This window comes from Pelobates fuscus, chromosome 10 (assembly GCF_036172605.1).
Source record: "Pelobates fuscus isolate aPelFus1 chromosome 10, aPelFus1.pri, whole genome shotgun sequence".
Taxonomy (NCBI): Eukaryota; Metazoa; Chordata; class Amphibia; order Anura; family Pelobatidae; genus Pelobates; species Pelobates fuscus.
Window position 1 is genome coordinate 141,010,728 of NC_086326.1, and position 15,701 is coordinate 141,026,428.

The following is a 15,701-nucleotide window of genomic DNA, read 5'->3' on the forward strand; positions in this document are numbered from 1 at the left end:
GGCTGGCATTAACTTACAATTGTACAGAACCAGTCAAAATTATATATGGTGTTACTGACTAAAATCCTAAAATCTGCCCCATACTGAACTGAGCAAAAGCATTCACCTTTGTACGATGCCATACAGATGGCAAAATCTAGACATTGGTCATGCTAATCTGCAATGTCCAGATTTTGCAATACAGGCTGCCCGATTACTGAAATTCAGGGCCATAATAAAAAAATTTAAAAATCCAAACTATTTGCCTGCTTAGCAGAGTTAGCAACCAACAAGCAAATAATAAAAAAAATAATTAAAACATCAGTCGCTAGAAAGGCCACATCCCATGTAAAATAACAAGGGGGACATAGCCCCACACCTGTGGGCATTGGGTGGGGGACTCTAAAATCAGGAATGGGGGTTAGATTGCCTGGGATGATTTGATAAAAACCCAAGGGAATGTCACCTACACACTTTTAGCAACATAAAACACTATAATGAGCTGTAGTAGTAATGGAGTTGAAGACCCTTTTAACACTATGGCCTCAATGTCATGTTTTTAAAAATAAGCCTTTCAAATTATCACAAACGGTTAGAAAAACTTTTCAACCGATTTATCTCCAGCATTCACCATTAAAATCTGTGGGGATGGTTGTAGGTAAATCATCTGAAAAGCGTATCCAAAAAATTAAATCAAAGCCTATGTTGTTTTTTGTTTGTTTGTTTTTTCCATTCGTTATTTTAGTCGTGCATAGAATTAACAAGCAGTCTTGCACAGCCACAACAGCAGGTGCAAACATGAAGAAAACATGTGGTAACAGGAATGTGGCATCAGAAACATTGCACATTTTTTTTTATAGAAACAAGATTAAGTCACTATGGTTGTTATGTGATTGTTGGATTACAGGCTATGTATGTCAACATCCAGTACAGGTTTCTAACTGCTTAACAAGATTTAACCATGCTTAATAAGGTATAACCACCAGGGAGCAGCAGAGCGTTGAGCTGATAGAGTTGGGTGTCCATATATGCTCAGGTATGTTAAATGCTTTCTGTGGGGAACAGCAGGAGGAGAGTCCACTGTAATAGGCACAAGCTTCTGGTATTGAGTAGAGTCCATGTCCCATGTCCATTGTTCCCTTATGTGAGCATTCGCCAGATCGTTAGCTGATCTTGTGTGATGAGGAATGGATGCACCCTGTTTCTCCGTCTTGTATTAGGCGCGGCGGCCATTTTGTTTTTTCACATGCGGTCTCAGGTTGGGCTTTCTGCCGATTGGCTGTCATGTGTGGTCCATGATAACCCCCACGGCCCACAGGGGGGGGGGAGAACGGGGCCCTCAATAAGCGTGCAGGAGGTCCCGCCGGACTAAGCACGGAAGAGCGGCCGTCTCTCCCGCCAGAGCCTCACAGCAGGCCCCAATTCCATCCGCCCATCGGTCCGTGTCGCCTGCAGAGCGGGAGTTGACATTTACCTTGAGGGTTGTTGCTCGGGTCCCCTTTACCCTCTCACAGCAGCTTGGTGTTTTTTCAGGCGAGTAGGGGTGTTTTTTTGCCGTTTATTAAGGGTTCCTCAGGGAGCCGAGGTGCTCCACGTCCGTCCAGCTTGGCGGTCGGGCCCCGCCCCACAAAGCCTATGTTTTTATGTACTAAACGGCGAATTATATTTGACTTTCAAGCTGTAAAATCTAAATAAGTGAGTCAAAAGAATTCTTCCAACTCTATTTTTATCCAAATCCGCACCTTTGTTAAATCACTGACGTTTTATTTTTTTACAAAAGCTTATAGGAAACAATGCACATATGACACAAACACAAGCATGTAGAACCACTTCACGTGACAGTTTTTACAATTACGACAAAGAAGAAAAATCGTTGGTGATAATGAAAATAAAATACATTTGTGCCTTGACTTCCTTTGACAAGAATTTCAGCACTCAGTCATTAGCATCAAATTTCCATAGTTCCCATAAGTTATCAAATGCTTCCCATGTAAGGTGCACATAGACTGATGATATGTCCATAAACATAATTTAATTGTAATCACTGAGATGAGTCATATAAATCAATTTTCAAAGGAGTTTATATTCCCTTTAAGTCATCATTAGGCAAAGAAAAAGGAAACCCGAAGGAGTCAGAATGAACAGGTTTCTGGAGGATTTGGAGGCTAGGTTGGCCAGGTGGGACCAGAATGTAGATATTTTAGGTTATAGCCACCATAGGCGGAAAAGTGCAATGTGACTTGTTTAATGTGTAAACAAATTGTTTTCCTGGTAACACAGTTTACCCTCTAACAACTGATTTTAACCCACATGCTGGTGTTCAAGATGGGATTTCCTCATTAGCCCATTGCCACACTGAGAAAGAAAATGTAGTTTCTCTTGTGTGCATCCTTTGATGTCTAGCAATGTGGCTGGATGGGATAATGCACTTCTCACATACAAAATTACTTATTTCCTCTGTGACATATCTTCAACAAGATGGGAGGAATTCTTAACATTTTCCCCACATTCATAGCAGTTTTTTTTTTTTATCCTTTTGTGTGTTTTCTTATACGCAATTAGACAACTCGAAAACAAAACACTTCTCACATTCAGAACACGAGACAGGTTTATCTCCTGTGTGGAGAATGTGAAAAACATTTCAAAAATTCTCAACAAGAAGATGTTTTATCCCCTATGTGAGTCTTCTTATGCCTAACAAGGTGTGAAGAACGTGAAAAGCATTTGCCACATTCAGAACATGAAAATGGTTCACCTATGTGAATTTTCTGATGTCTATAAAGATCTGAGGAACTGATAAACCGTTTCCCACATTGCAAACATGAATACGGCTTCTCTCCCGTGTGAAGTCTCTGATGTCTAACAAGGTGTGAGGAACGGTTAAAAGATTTCCCACACTCAGAACATGAAAATGGTTTCTCTCCTGTGTGAATCCTCTGATGTCTACGTAAAAGCGTGGCAAAGGCAAAACATTTCCCACATTCAGAACATAAAAATGTTTTTTCTCCTGTATGAGTCTTCTGATGCACAGTAAAGTCAGAAGGACGCATAAAACATTTCCCACATTTTTCACAGAATAGCTTGTCGGCTGTATGGATTTTCTGATGCTCATTAAGGTTTGACTTAAGAGTAAAACATTTCCCGCACTCAGAACATGAAAATGGTTGACCAGTGTGAGTCCTCTGATGTCTATAAAGATCTGAAGAACGGGTAAAACCTTTCCTACATTCAGAACATGAATATGGCTTCTCTTCTGTGTGAAGACTCTGATGTCTAATTAGATTTGAAGAACGGTTAAAAGATTTCCCACATTGAGAACATGAAAATGGTTTTTCTCCTGTGTGAATCCTTTGATGTCTACGTAAAAGTGTAGCAAAGGCAAAACATTTCCCACATTCAGCACACGAGTACCGTTTCTCCTTTTGGTGGACCTTCTGGTGATGTTCAAAAAGATCAGACTTAAAGTTAAAACGTTCCTTACATTTCGAGCACTTGTACAATTCCTTTGTAGTTTGGGTGTTTAGTTTATTATTTGATTTATTGGCATGTTCACTGCACTTAATTACTGATATGGCTTCAGTTTCAATCCGTTTGTTATTCTTTATAACGTTGTCTTCATTATTAAATCTAATTTCTCCAGTCTGTGCATGTTCTGTGGGGGTCCATATAACGTTTTCTGGAAGATTTCCTTCTTCACACAAGGCAGATTCCTGTTGGGTATTTCTAACTGATTTGCCTGGATTCTTTAGTGGTTTGTTTAGAACAATGTACCCTTTTCCATGGATGTCTAGGCTATCATCGTTCACCCAATCTGGTAAAATAACAGTGATAGGAAATCCATTATGTGTAGTACTTAGGGGTACATCCTCTAGAAATAAATAAAACAATTGAACACAATTATTTAGAAGTATAAAAATATACATTTACTATGTCATGTTTTAACAAACAATCAGATTGTAACACTATTTATATTTTTTTTACAAAGCTCTCTCATATCTCATATAGCTTGTTAATAGACATGTGCAATTCGGTTCGGTCCTAATGGAAATTTTGATAAATTTCGGACATTCAGACATTCGGATGCTTCCGAATGTCCGAATTTCGGAAGTGCCAAACCGAACCAAAGTGCCGAAGTTCTTCGGACTTCTGAAAAGTGGCAAAACGGATAGGGGCAGGATTGGGGTAAGGAGTAGGGTTTGGGTTGGGTTATGAGTAAGGTTAGGGTTATGGTACCTCTGAAAATCATAACTTTTCCATAGTGAAAACTGCATATAGGAAATTATTTTCAGACGAATTATGATACCTTCTACTATATTTCTTAAAGGGAAACTACAGTACTAGGAAAACAAAGCTGTTTTCTATTGAAATCTATACTTTTTGTAAAATGAACAACAAAAAAAAAAGACTCTATAGTTCGGTAAGTTCAGTGTTATGAATACCGTATATACTCTAGTATAAGCCGAGTTTTTCAGCACATTTTTTGTTGATACTCGAGTCAATTGTCTGTATTATGGCAATTTACTTACCTCTCCTGCAGCTCCTGTCAGCTCCCTCCTCCTCCACGGCGTTCCGTTCAGCACCTCAGTCAGCTCCCAGTGTAAGTCTCGCGAGAGCCGCGGGGTCATAGTGCGGCTCTCGCGAGACTTACAGTGTAAGCTGACAGAGGAGCTGCACGGACCGGCGCGGAGGAGAAGGGAGCTGACAGGAGCTGCAAGAGAGGTAAGTGCTCCCTGCCAGCCGCCCTCTTCCCCCCACTGAACTACCAATGCCACTGGACCACCAGGGAAGGAGAGCCCCCCTCCCTGCCATGTATCAAGCAGGGAGGGGGGGACGAAAGAAAAAAAAAAATATTTATAATAATAAAAAAAAAATATTAATTTAACAAAATAAAATAAAAATCCACTGGACCACCAATTAAATAATAAAATATTCATATTTAAAAAAATAAAATACTAATAGAACAAAAAAAACAACATTAAAATAATAATTCAAAAAATAATAAAAATGCCCACCCCCCCACCAAGGCTCTGACACACACACACTGCACACATACACTGCACTCATACACACTGCACACACACACTGTAAATAAATATTCAATTAATATAATTTTTTTAGGATCTAATTTTATTTAGAAATTTACCAGTAGCTGCTGCATTTCTCACCCTAGTCTTATACTCGAGTCAATAAGTTTTCCCAGTTTTTGGGGGTAAAATTAGGGGCCTCTGCTTATATTCGGGTCGGCTTATACTCGAGTATATACGGTAAATGTTTTATTAAACACTGGATTGTTCCTTTAACTCTTATATACAGAATACCATTTTTTCTCAGTGAAGTAGATTATCTTCGATGGTACATACATTAAAAGGACACACTAATGTCACAGTGTCCAAACCACTCTGAAGGCTACAGATAGGGTTTCAAATCTGCATGAAATGTGTTTATTATTTCTCACATGGTGGTAGCAATTTTTATTTTTTTTTGTTTTTACTGTGGTTGTTATTTATGGAGGTTTTCTTTGCATTTTCTTTGCAATAAGGATGTTATAGTAGGCTCCATTAGAACCAATTGAAATTGGGCAATGGTGATTGGACTGGTGTCCCCAATGAGACAATTTTCTTCCTAGCAAGTTTAATAGAATGTTGTGCTGTTACCTTTAGATTTTTACTTAGCAATGTATTCCTTTACATTTTTTGTATCTCTGTGCCTTCTAGTTGTATGAGATTGAATGGAGGTGTGCGAGCTGTATGTGACGTGTGGGTTGTTGCATCCTCATTTTATAGGCCCTGCAAGAAAGGGTGATTGTCCTTGTTTAAACTGTAATTCATGCAACTCAATGAGAAAAAGGCATGTTTTTTAATCATCCTCATACTCGGATGAAATACAGGATTATTGATGGTATAATCTGTGACTCCTCATTTGTACTTTATATTTTGAAATGTCCTTATGGCTTTCTATATGTAGGTAAAAAATGAAATGTGTTTTGAAATAGTCTACAATTCATACTTATCTTAAAGGGACACTATAGTCACCTGAACAACTTTAGCTTAATGAAGCAGTTTTGGTGTATAGAACATGCCCCTGCAGCCTCACTGCTCAATCCTCTGCCATTTAGGAGTTAAATCCCTTTGTTTATGAACCCTAGTCACACCTCCCTGCATGTGACTTGCACAGCCTTCCATAAACACTTCCTGTAAAGAGAGCCCTATTTAGGCTTTCTTTATTGCAAGTTCTGTTTAATTAAGATTTTCTTATCCCCGGCTATGTTAATAGCTTGCTAGACCCTGCAAGAGCCTCCTGTATGTGATTAAAGTTCAATTTAGAGATTGAGATACAATTATTTAAGGTAAATTACATCTGTTTGAAAGTGAAACCAGTTTTTTTTCCATGCAGGCTCTGTCAATCATAGCCAGGGGAGGTGTGGCTAGGGCTGCATAAACAGAAACAAAGGGATTTAACTCCTAAATGACAGTGAATTGAGCAGTGAAATTGTAGGGGAATGATCTATACACTAAAACTGCTTTATTTAGCTAAAGTAATTTAGGTGACTATAGTGTTCCTTTAATGAGTTATCAAGCACTTTATCAATGGAGCAGCAAAAACACAGAGGAATTTTTTATGATGATATGATTTTATGTCACAAAAGTTAATTTTGCACTGAATTTTATTAGTGCCATTTAATGTGTAAGTGTTTTTTTAACTTGTAGAATAAAGCATTGCTATCTTAGGCTATGAACATTTTTCTCTTTTAATATAGCATTTCTTGGTCACAAACAGTACATCAATAAAGAAACTTCCTTGAGACTGGTTTATTTTTTTCTTCCCATACCTGACCCTCCTGAATGGTGTTAGTTTGTGAAACATGGAAAATTCCCCTTGGAAAACACAGAAACAACTGAAAGAAAATGATGGAAATCTAACTAGGAAAGCATGCAAATTACAGAATGTTGCCCTGGGAAAACACGGAATGTTTCTCTGGGATCCATGGGGAAACGTAAAATGTTGCTCTGGAAAAGACAGCATGTTGCCCTGGGAAAACACAAAATGTTTCTCTAGGAATAGACTGAAAACGATCCTGAGAGAACACAGAATGTGTGTGAAAACAAAATGTTTCTATGGCAAAAAAACAGAAATTACAGTGTTTTCCTAGAAAAAAGAAGAATGTTTCCCTGGGAAAATGTAGAACGTTACCTTGCGACAACACATAGTGTTACCCAGTGGTGTATCCTGGTTTTGTGCTGCCCTAGGCAGGACAAAACTCAGGCGCCCCCCCGCGCCACCCCCACCCCGCATTCTAAATACACACACACACATTCACTGACAGTTACGCATACACTCGCTAACAAAAACACACACTCGCTAACAGACACACTCACACTCAGTAACAGACAAACACACTCACTAACAGACACAAACTAGCAGACACACACACTCACAGGCAAACACACACACTCACAGACAGACACAGTCAGACACACACACACTCACTAACAGACAAACACACTAACAGACAAACACACTAACAGACAAACACACTAACAGACAAACACACTAACAGACACACTCACCCACTAACAGACACACATATACACTAACAGAAACACACTAACAGACACAGACACACACACTAACAGACACAGACACACACACTAACAGACACAAACACACACACTAACAGACACAAACACACACACTAACAGACACAAACACACACTCACCCACATTAACACTTTTTTTTACATTTATTTAAACACCCCCCCCAGCCTCCTTACCTTTGGGAATGCTGGGGGGGTCTCTTCCTCCCTGGTGGTCCAATGGCTGCTGGGCGGGCTGCTGCTGGGCGGTATTGGCGAGGGAGCACTTCCTCTGAGCTGTCTGCTCAGCTCCCTCGCGGCCGCAGAGTGAGGCTGGGAGGCGGAGCCGGAATATGACGTCATATTCCGGCTCCCAGCCTCACTCTGCGGCGTGCGAGGGAGCTGAGCAGACAGCTCAGAGGAAGTGCTCCCTCGCCAATGCCGCCCAACTGCCCAGCAGCCCAGCATGTCTTGTTAGCCGCAAGGCTAACAAGGCATTTGCCTTGGGCATTTGGGGGCGGCGTTTTTTGCCGCCCCCTGGAAAATGCCGCCCAAGGCAAATGCCTTGTTTGCCTTGCGGCTAATACGCCCCTGGTGTTACCCTAGAAAACCACATAACCCAGAATATTTTGCTATAAAACTTCAGAAAAACAACATATCTTTTGCTTCTCCAGCTCTCTCACCAAATCCTTCCTCTTTTTTTTACCAAGCTATATCATATCTCTGAAGCTTGCTAACACATGAAATTCTACTCCTTCCACCCCTCACCATCTCTCATTGTTTCCTTAAAACTCAACTCTTTTGGGTCAGGCTGAAAAATATTTCAAATAAGGCCAAAAATTGCATTGATTCCTAAAAAGGAACCAACCAAAAGTATTTATTTCTCACCTGTGTCAGTATTTGTAATCCATTCCTTCTTGAATTGTTGGACATAACTCACATGTGGTTGTATTCGTTGCTCGATAGCCGATACAATTGGAGGTGTCACACTGATACAACCTGTAAGTTTAATAAGTTATTAGGAGAGATTATAAGCTTTGAAATGTCCACAGCCCTTTTCACACAGTTAGGATTCACAGTAATAAAAAAGTATGACATGTTCTTACCTAGAAATCTGAGGGTCAGGTAATTCTCCATCATCACGTCCATGTAAAGCTGTTTATTGTCTTCTGTTAAACAGCACCATTCATCCTCCGAAAAGTAAATGGCGACTTCGTCAAACTCACATTGTCCCTAAACGAAAACATTATTTACTGATCAAGCCATGGCAGGATTGAGTTATGGGTTAGCTTAAAGGAACACTATGGTGTCAGGAAGACAAACATGTATTCCTGACATTATAGTGTTTAACTATTTAAGTCCATGGCCCTCCTTAGATTGCTTAGGAAAGGTGTATTTACTCAACTTTATGCAGACGCCGTGCTGTTCTCGCCATGGTTGGCCGCGCCTCCATGGCTCAGATCATCAATCTTGATAATCTAAGCCAATCCAATGTTTTGCTGAGCATGGAGACACTGAACATATGTGCTGCATACCGTGCAGCACTGGACTAGGAAGCACCTTTAATGGCTGTCTGAGTGACTGCTGCTAGAGGTGTTACTTGGCAGCAGTGTGAACACTGCCTTTTTTCTGAAAAAGCAGTATATACAGTGCTCAGCCTGCAGGGACATATTATAGACACCAGAACCACTACATTAAGCTGTAGTAGTTCTGGTAACTATAGTGTCTCTTTAAAGATCTTTCATGGGTTAACCTTTACACTGGTGTGTCTTTTATAACAGAAAGTTGAAATACGTTTTTAAATATTGTGATTTTTTTTTTTTATACATCTCAAATTTAAAGCAGAGTAAGAACGTAAACACAAGAGCAATTTGAAGGAAAAAAAACACACACAGTTTGTACAGAGAGCACATAGCTTTCAGTATATGGGCAAAAAGGGATATACACACAGGGATAACAATCAGAGAGGGTCTGTCTCATAATCGAAACGAAAAGGAGGGAGCGGAGAAAAGTGCATCCACCACAGGCATTGTGTGACATAACAATAGTAGCAGTGTTGTTTACATCAGCTACCAACAAAGAATAATAGCTAATGTGTATTGTGTGTATTTATTGCAGATACACAGTGACATGAAAAAATTGTGCCCGTCTGGGATGGGAGCCTGGCTGGGCGTGTGCGTCTGGGATGGGAGCCTGGCTGGGCGTGTGCGTCTGGGATGGGAGCCTGGCTGGGCGTGTGCGTCTGGGATGGGAGCCTGGCTGGGCGTGTGCGTCTGTCTGGGATGGGAGCCTGGCTGGGCGTGTGCGTCTGTCTGGGATGGGAGCCTGGCTGGGCGTGTGCGTCTGTCTGGGATGGGAGCCTGGCTGGGCGTGTGCGTCTGTCTGGGATGGGAGCCTGGCTGGGCGTGTGGGTCTGTCTGGGATGGGAGCCTGGCTGGGCGTGTGTGTCTGTCTGGGATGGGAGCCTGGCTGGGCGTGTGTGTCTGTCTGGGATGGGAGCCTGGCTGGGCGTGTGTGTCTGTCTGGGATGGGAGCCTGGCTGGGCGTGTGTGTCTGTCTGGGATGGGAGCCTGGCTGGGCGTGTGTGTCTGTCTGGGATGGGAGCCTGGCTGGGCGTGTGTGTCTGTCTGGGATGGGAGCCTGGCTGGGCGTGTGTGTCTGTCTGGGATGGGAGCCTGGCTGGGCGTGTGTGTCTGTCTGGGATGGGAGCCTGGCTGGGCGTGTGTGTCTGTCTGGGATGGGAGCCTGGCTGGGCGTGTGTGTCTGTCTGGGATGGGAGCCTGGCTGGGCGTGTGTGTCTGTCTGGGATGGGAGCCTGGCTGGGCGTGTGTGTCTGTCTGGGATGGGAGCCTGGCTGGGCGTGTGTGTCTGTCTGGGATGGGAGCCTGGCTGGGCGTGTGTGTCTGTCTGGGATGGGAGCCTGGCTGGGCGTGTGTGTCTGTCTGGGATGGGAGCCTGGCTGGGCGTGTGTGTCTGTCTGGGATGGGAGCCTGGCTGGGCGTGTGTGTCTGTCTGGGATGGGAGCCTGGCTGGGCGTGTGTGTCTGTCTGGGATGGGAGCCTGGCTGGGCGTGTGTGTCTGTCTGGGATGGGAGCCTGGCTGGGCGTGTGTGTCTGTCTGGGATGGGAGCCTGGCTGGGCGTGTGTGTCTGTCTGGGATGGGAGCCTGGCTGGGCGTGTGTGTCTGTCTGGGATGGGAGCCTGGCTGGGCGTGTGTGTCTGTCTGGGATGGGAGCCTGGCTGGGCGTGTGTGTCTGTCTGGGATGGGAGCCTGGCTGGGCGTGTGTGTCTGTCTGGGATGGGAGCCTGGCTGGGCGTGTGTGTCTGTCTGGGATGGGAGCCTGGCTGGGCGTGTGTGTCTGTCTGGGATGGGAGCCTGGCTGGGCGTGTGTGTCTGTCTGGGATGGGAGCCTGGCTGGGCGTGTGTGTCTGTCTGGGATGGGAGCCTGGCTGGGCGTGTGTGTCTGTCTGGGATGGGAGCCTGGCTGGGCGTGTGTGTCTGTCTGGGATGGGAGCCTGGCTGGGCGTGTGTGTCTGTCTGGGATGGGAGCCTGGCTGGGCGTGTGTGTCTGTCTGGGATGGGAGCCTGGCTGGGCGTGTGTGTCTGTCTGGGATGGGAGCCTGGCTGGGCGTGTGTGTCTGTCTGGGATGGGAGCCTGGCTGGGCGTGTGTGTCTGTCTGGGATGGGAGCCTGGCTGGGCGTGTGTGTCTGTCTGGGATGGGAGCCTGGCTGGGCGTGTGTGTCTGTCTGGGATGGGAGCCTGGCTGGGCGTGTGTGTCTGTCTGGGATGGGAGCCTGGCTGGGCGTGTGTGTCTGTCTGGGATGGGAGCCTGGCTGGGCGTGTGTGTCTGTCTGGGATGGGAGCCTGGCTGGGCGTGTGTGTCTGTCTGGGATGGGAGCCTGGCTGGGCGTGTGTGTCTGTCTGGGATGGGAGCCTGGCTGGGCGTGTGTGTCTGTCTGGGATGGGAGCCTGGCTGGGCGTGTGTGTCTGTCTGGGATGGGAGCCTGGCTGGGCGTGTGTGTCTGTCTGGGATGGGAGCCTGGCTGGGCGTGTGTGTCTGTCTGGGATGGGAGCCTGGCTGGGCGTGTGTGTCTGTCTGGGATGGGAGCCTGGCTGGGCGTGTGTGTCTGTCTGGGATGGGAGCCTGGCTGGGCGTGTGTGTCTGTCTGGGATGGGAGCCTGGCTGGGCGTGTGTGTCTGTCTGGGATGGGAGCCTGGCTGGGCGTGTGTGTCTGTCTGGGATGGGAGCCTGGCTGGGCGTGTGTGTCTGTCTGGGATGGGAGCCTGGCTGGGCGTGTGTGTCTGTCTGGGATGGGAGCCTGGCTGGGCGTGTGTGTCTGTCTGGGATGGGAGCCTGGCTGGGCGTGTGTGTCTGTCTGGGATGGGAGCCTGGCTGGGCGTGTGTGTCTGTCTGGGATGGGAGCCTGGCTGGGCGTGTGTGTCTGTCTGGGATGGGAGCCTGGCTGGGCGTGTGTGTCTGTCTGGGATGGGAGCCTGGCTGGGCGTGTGTGTCTGTCTGGGATGGGAGCCTGGCTGGGCGTGTGTGTCTGTCTGGGATGGGAGCCTGGCTGGGTGTGTGTGTCTGTCTGGGATGGGAGCCTGGCTGGGCGTGTGTGTCTGTCTGGGATGGGAGCCTGGCTGGGTGTGTGTGTCTGTCTGGGATGGGAGCCTGGCTGGGTGTGTGTGTCTGTCTGGGATGGGAGCCTGGCTGGGTGTGTGTGTCTGTCTGGGATGGGAGCCTGGCTGGGTGTGTGTGTCTGTCTGGGATGGGAGCCTGGCTGGGCGTGTGTGTCTGTCTGGGATGGGAGCCTGGCTGGGCGTGTGTGTCTGTCTGGGATGGGAGCCTGGCTGGGTGTGTGTGTCTGTCTGGGATGGGAGCCTGGCTGGGCGTGTGTGTCTGTCTGGGATGGGAGCCTGGCTGGGTGTGTGTGTCTGTCTGGGATGGGAGCCTGGCTGGGTGTGTGTGTCTGTCTGGGATGGGAGCCTGGCTGGGCGTGTGTGTCTGTCTGGGATGGGAGCCTGGCTGGGCGTGTGTGTCTGTCTGGGATGGGAGCCTGGCTGGGCGTGTGTGTCTGTCTGGGATGGGAGCCTGGCTGGGTGTGTGTGTCTGTCTGGGATGGGAGCCTGGCTGGGTGTGTGTGTCTGTCTGGGATGGGAGCCTGGCTGGGTGTGTGTGTCTGTCTGGGATGGGAGCCTGGCTGGGTGTGTGTGTCTGTCTGGGATGGGAGCCTGGCTGGGTGTGTGTGTCTGTCTGGGATGGGAGCCTGGCTGGGTGTGTGTCTGGGATGGGAGCCTGGCTGGGTGTGTGATATAATATAATTCCTGGCAGTATACAGACTTCCTCCCATTAATCTAGCTGGAGGGGGCAGCTCTCAGTAACAATATCCTTTACCTGTCCACTGAATCCGTCCATGATCTCCATCCATCCTCCTCCTGCTGCTGCTGCTGCTGTGTAATGCAGAGGTTGTTGGATATCTTGATGTATCGTGACAAACAGTGAATTCTACATAATCAGGAAGCCGCTGCCCTAATCGGACAGATTGAGCTCAGCGTTAGATATCAGCCTGGCCAGCTGTGAACACATTAACACCGAGCTCGCACGGTGCGCGCACTATAACACCGGGTTATTGTTAGAGATACCTGCCGGCTGACACCCGGTACTCCATTACTGGATGGGGAAAATACACAAATTATATCCGGGTAAATATTAAACCCCGCTCCCGCCCGGCTTCCGGTTTATTATCCCCGTTTCCGCCCGGTTTCCGGTAGTTACACTCAGTTCCCGGAAGTGGCGGATGAAGTTTCCTCCGATTAACACTCACAGCTTCCTCGCGTCACCAGCACGTCCGTCGCTACATTGTGACGTCACAATCAGCTGTGACCGCAGGTTATGTCGGGAAATGTAGTACTTGATGTGAAGGAAGATACAGAAAGCCCTCGGAGTAACATGTGACTGCCAGCAGTGTGAGGGTTAATGTGTGACTGCCAGCAGTGTGAGGGTTAATGTGTGACTGCCAGCAGTGTGAGGGTTAATGTGTGACTGCCAGCAGTGTGAGGGTTAATGTCTGACTGCCAGCAGTGTGAGGGTTAATGTGTGACTGCCAGCAGTGTGAGGGTTAATGTGTGACTGCCAGCAGTGTGAGGGTTAATGTGTGACTGCCAGCAGTGTGAGGGTTAATGTCTGACTGCCAGCAGTGTGAGGGTTAATGTGTGACTGCCAGCAGTGTGGGGGTTAATGTGTGACTGCCAGCAGTGTGAGGGTTAATGTGTGACTGCCAGCAGTGTGAGGGTTAATGTGTGACTGCCAGCAGTGTGAGGGTTAATGTGTGACTGCCAGCAGTGTGAGGGTTAATGTGTGACTGCCAGCAGTGTGAGGGTTAATGTCTGACTGCCAGCAGTGTGAGGGTTAATGTCTGACTGCCAGCAGTGTGAGGGTTAATGTGTGACTGCCAGCAGTGTGAGGGTTAATGTGTGACTGCCAGCAGTGTGAGGGTTAATGTGTGACTGCCAGCAGTGTGAGGGTTAATGTGTGACTGCCAGCAGTGTGAGGGTTAATGTGTGACTGCCAGCAGTGTGAGGGTTAATGTGTGACTGCCAGCAGTGTGAGGGTTAATGTGTGATTGCCAGCAGTGTGAGGGTTAATGTCTGACTGCCAGCAGTGTGAGGGTTAATGTGTGACTGCCAGCAGTGTGAGGGTTAATGTCTGACTGCCAGCAATGTGAGGGTTAATGTGTGACTGCCAGCAGTGTGAGGGTTAATGTCTGACTGCCAGCAGTGTGAGGGTTAATGTGTGATTGCCAGCAGTGTGAGGGTTAATGTGTGATTGCCAGCAGTGTGAGGGTTAATGTCTGACTGCCAGCAGTGTGAGGGTTAATGTGTGACTGCCAGCAGTGTGAGGGTTAATGTGTGACTGCCAGCAGTGTGAGGGTTAATGTGTGACTGCCAGCAGTGTGAGGGTTAATGTGTGACTGCCAGCAGTGTGAGGGTTAATGTGTGACTGCCAGCAGTGTGAGGGTTAATGTGTGACTGCCAGCAATGTGAGGGTTAATGTGTGACTGCCAGCAGTGTGAGGGTTAATGTGTGACTGCCAGCAGTGTGAGGGTTAATGTGTGACTGCCAGCAGTGTGAGGGTTAATGTGTGACTGCCAGCAGTGTGAGGGTTAATGTGTGATTGCCAGCAGTGTGAGGGTTAATGTCTGACTGCCAGCAGTGTGAGGGTTAATGTGTGACTGCCAGCAGTGTGAGGGTTAATGTCTGACTGCCAGCAATGTGAGGGTTAATGTGGGACTGCCAGCAGTGTGAGGGTTAATGTCTGACTGCCAGCAGTGTGAGGGTTAATGTGTGATTGCCAGCAGTGTGAGGGTTAATGTGTGACTGCCAGCAATGTGAGGGTTAATGTGTGACTGCCAGCAGTGTGAGGGTTAATGTGTGACTGCCAGCAGTGTGAGGGTTAATGTGTGACTGCCAGCAGTGTGAGGGTTAATGATTGACTGCCAGCAGTGTGAGGGTTAATGATTGACTGCCAGCAGTGTGAGGGTTAATGTGTGACTGCCAGCAGTGTGAGGGTTAATGTGTGACTGCCAGCAGTGTGAGGGTTAATGTGTGCTGCCAGCAATGTGAGGGTTAATGTGACTGCAAGCAGTGTGAGGGTTAATGTGTGACTGCCAGCAGTGTGAGGGTTAATGTGTGACTGCCAGCAGTGTGAGGGTTAATTGATGACTGCCAGCAATGTAAGGGTTAATGTGTGACTGCCATCAATGTGAGGGTTAATGTGTGACTGCCAGCAGTGTGAGGGTTAATGTGTGACTGCCAGCAGTGTAAGGCTTGGTTGCATAGAGAGGGCCTCACTTGTCACTCCCATGTTTTTTATTATTTTATTTCATTTTCATCTTTGCACGATACAAAGTATATAATTTGGAGCAAGTACCAGCTACCCTGTTCCATAGCAGAGATAGAGAAACGTGCACTGCACACATATTGATTAGTTATATAAATATATATATATTTTTGCTGTTAATTGATCTCCATTCCACCTAATCTACTTTATCTGGTTTTATTGTCTTCCTTTTTACCATTGGGCTCGCTTTCGCATTCTTCTTTCTATTCATTTTTATTTCATTTTTAAAAAAAATTTCTTACTTACATTA

The 15,701-nt window shown here is 46.6% G+C and overlaps 1 protein-coding gene across 1 annotated transcript in view; it reads right to left on the bottom strand.

Annotated features, from left to right (window-relative positions):
- Positions 1-15,701, bottom strand: part of LOC134574820 (zinc finger protein 850-like) — a 36,914-nt gene that overhangs the window by 19,400 nt on the left and 1,813 nt on the right. The window contains exons 2-5 of the mRNA XM_063433884.1: positions 8,660-8,786; positions 8,442-8,552; positions 2,636-3,847; positions 963-1,059 (exon numbers count right to left, since the gene is read on the bottom strand). Coding sequence (XP_063289954.1) covers positions 963-1,059; positions 2,636-3,847; positions 8,442-8,552; positions 8,660-8,786 — 1,547 coding nt within the window. The remainder of the gene's footprint in view (positions 1-962; positions 1,060-2,635; positions 3,848-8,441; positions 8,553-8,659; positions 8,787-15,701) is intronic.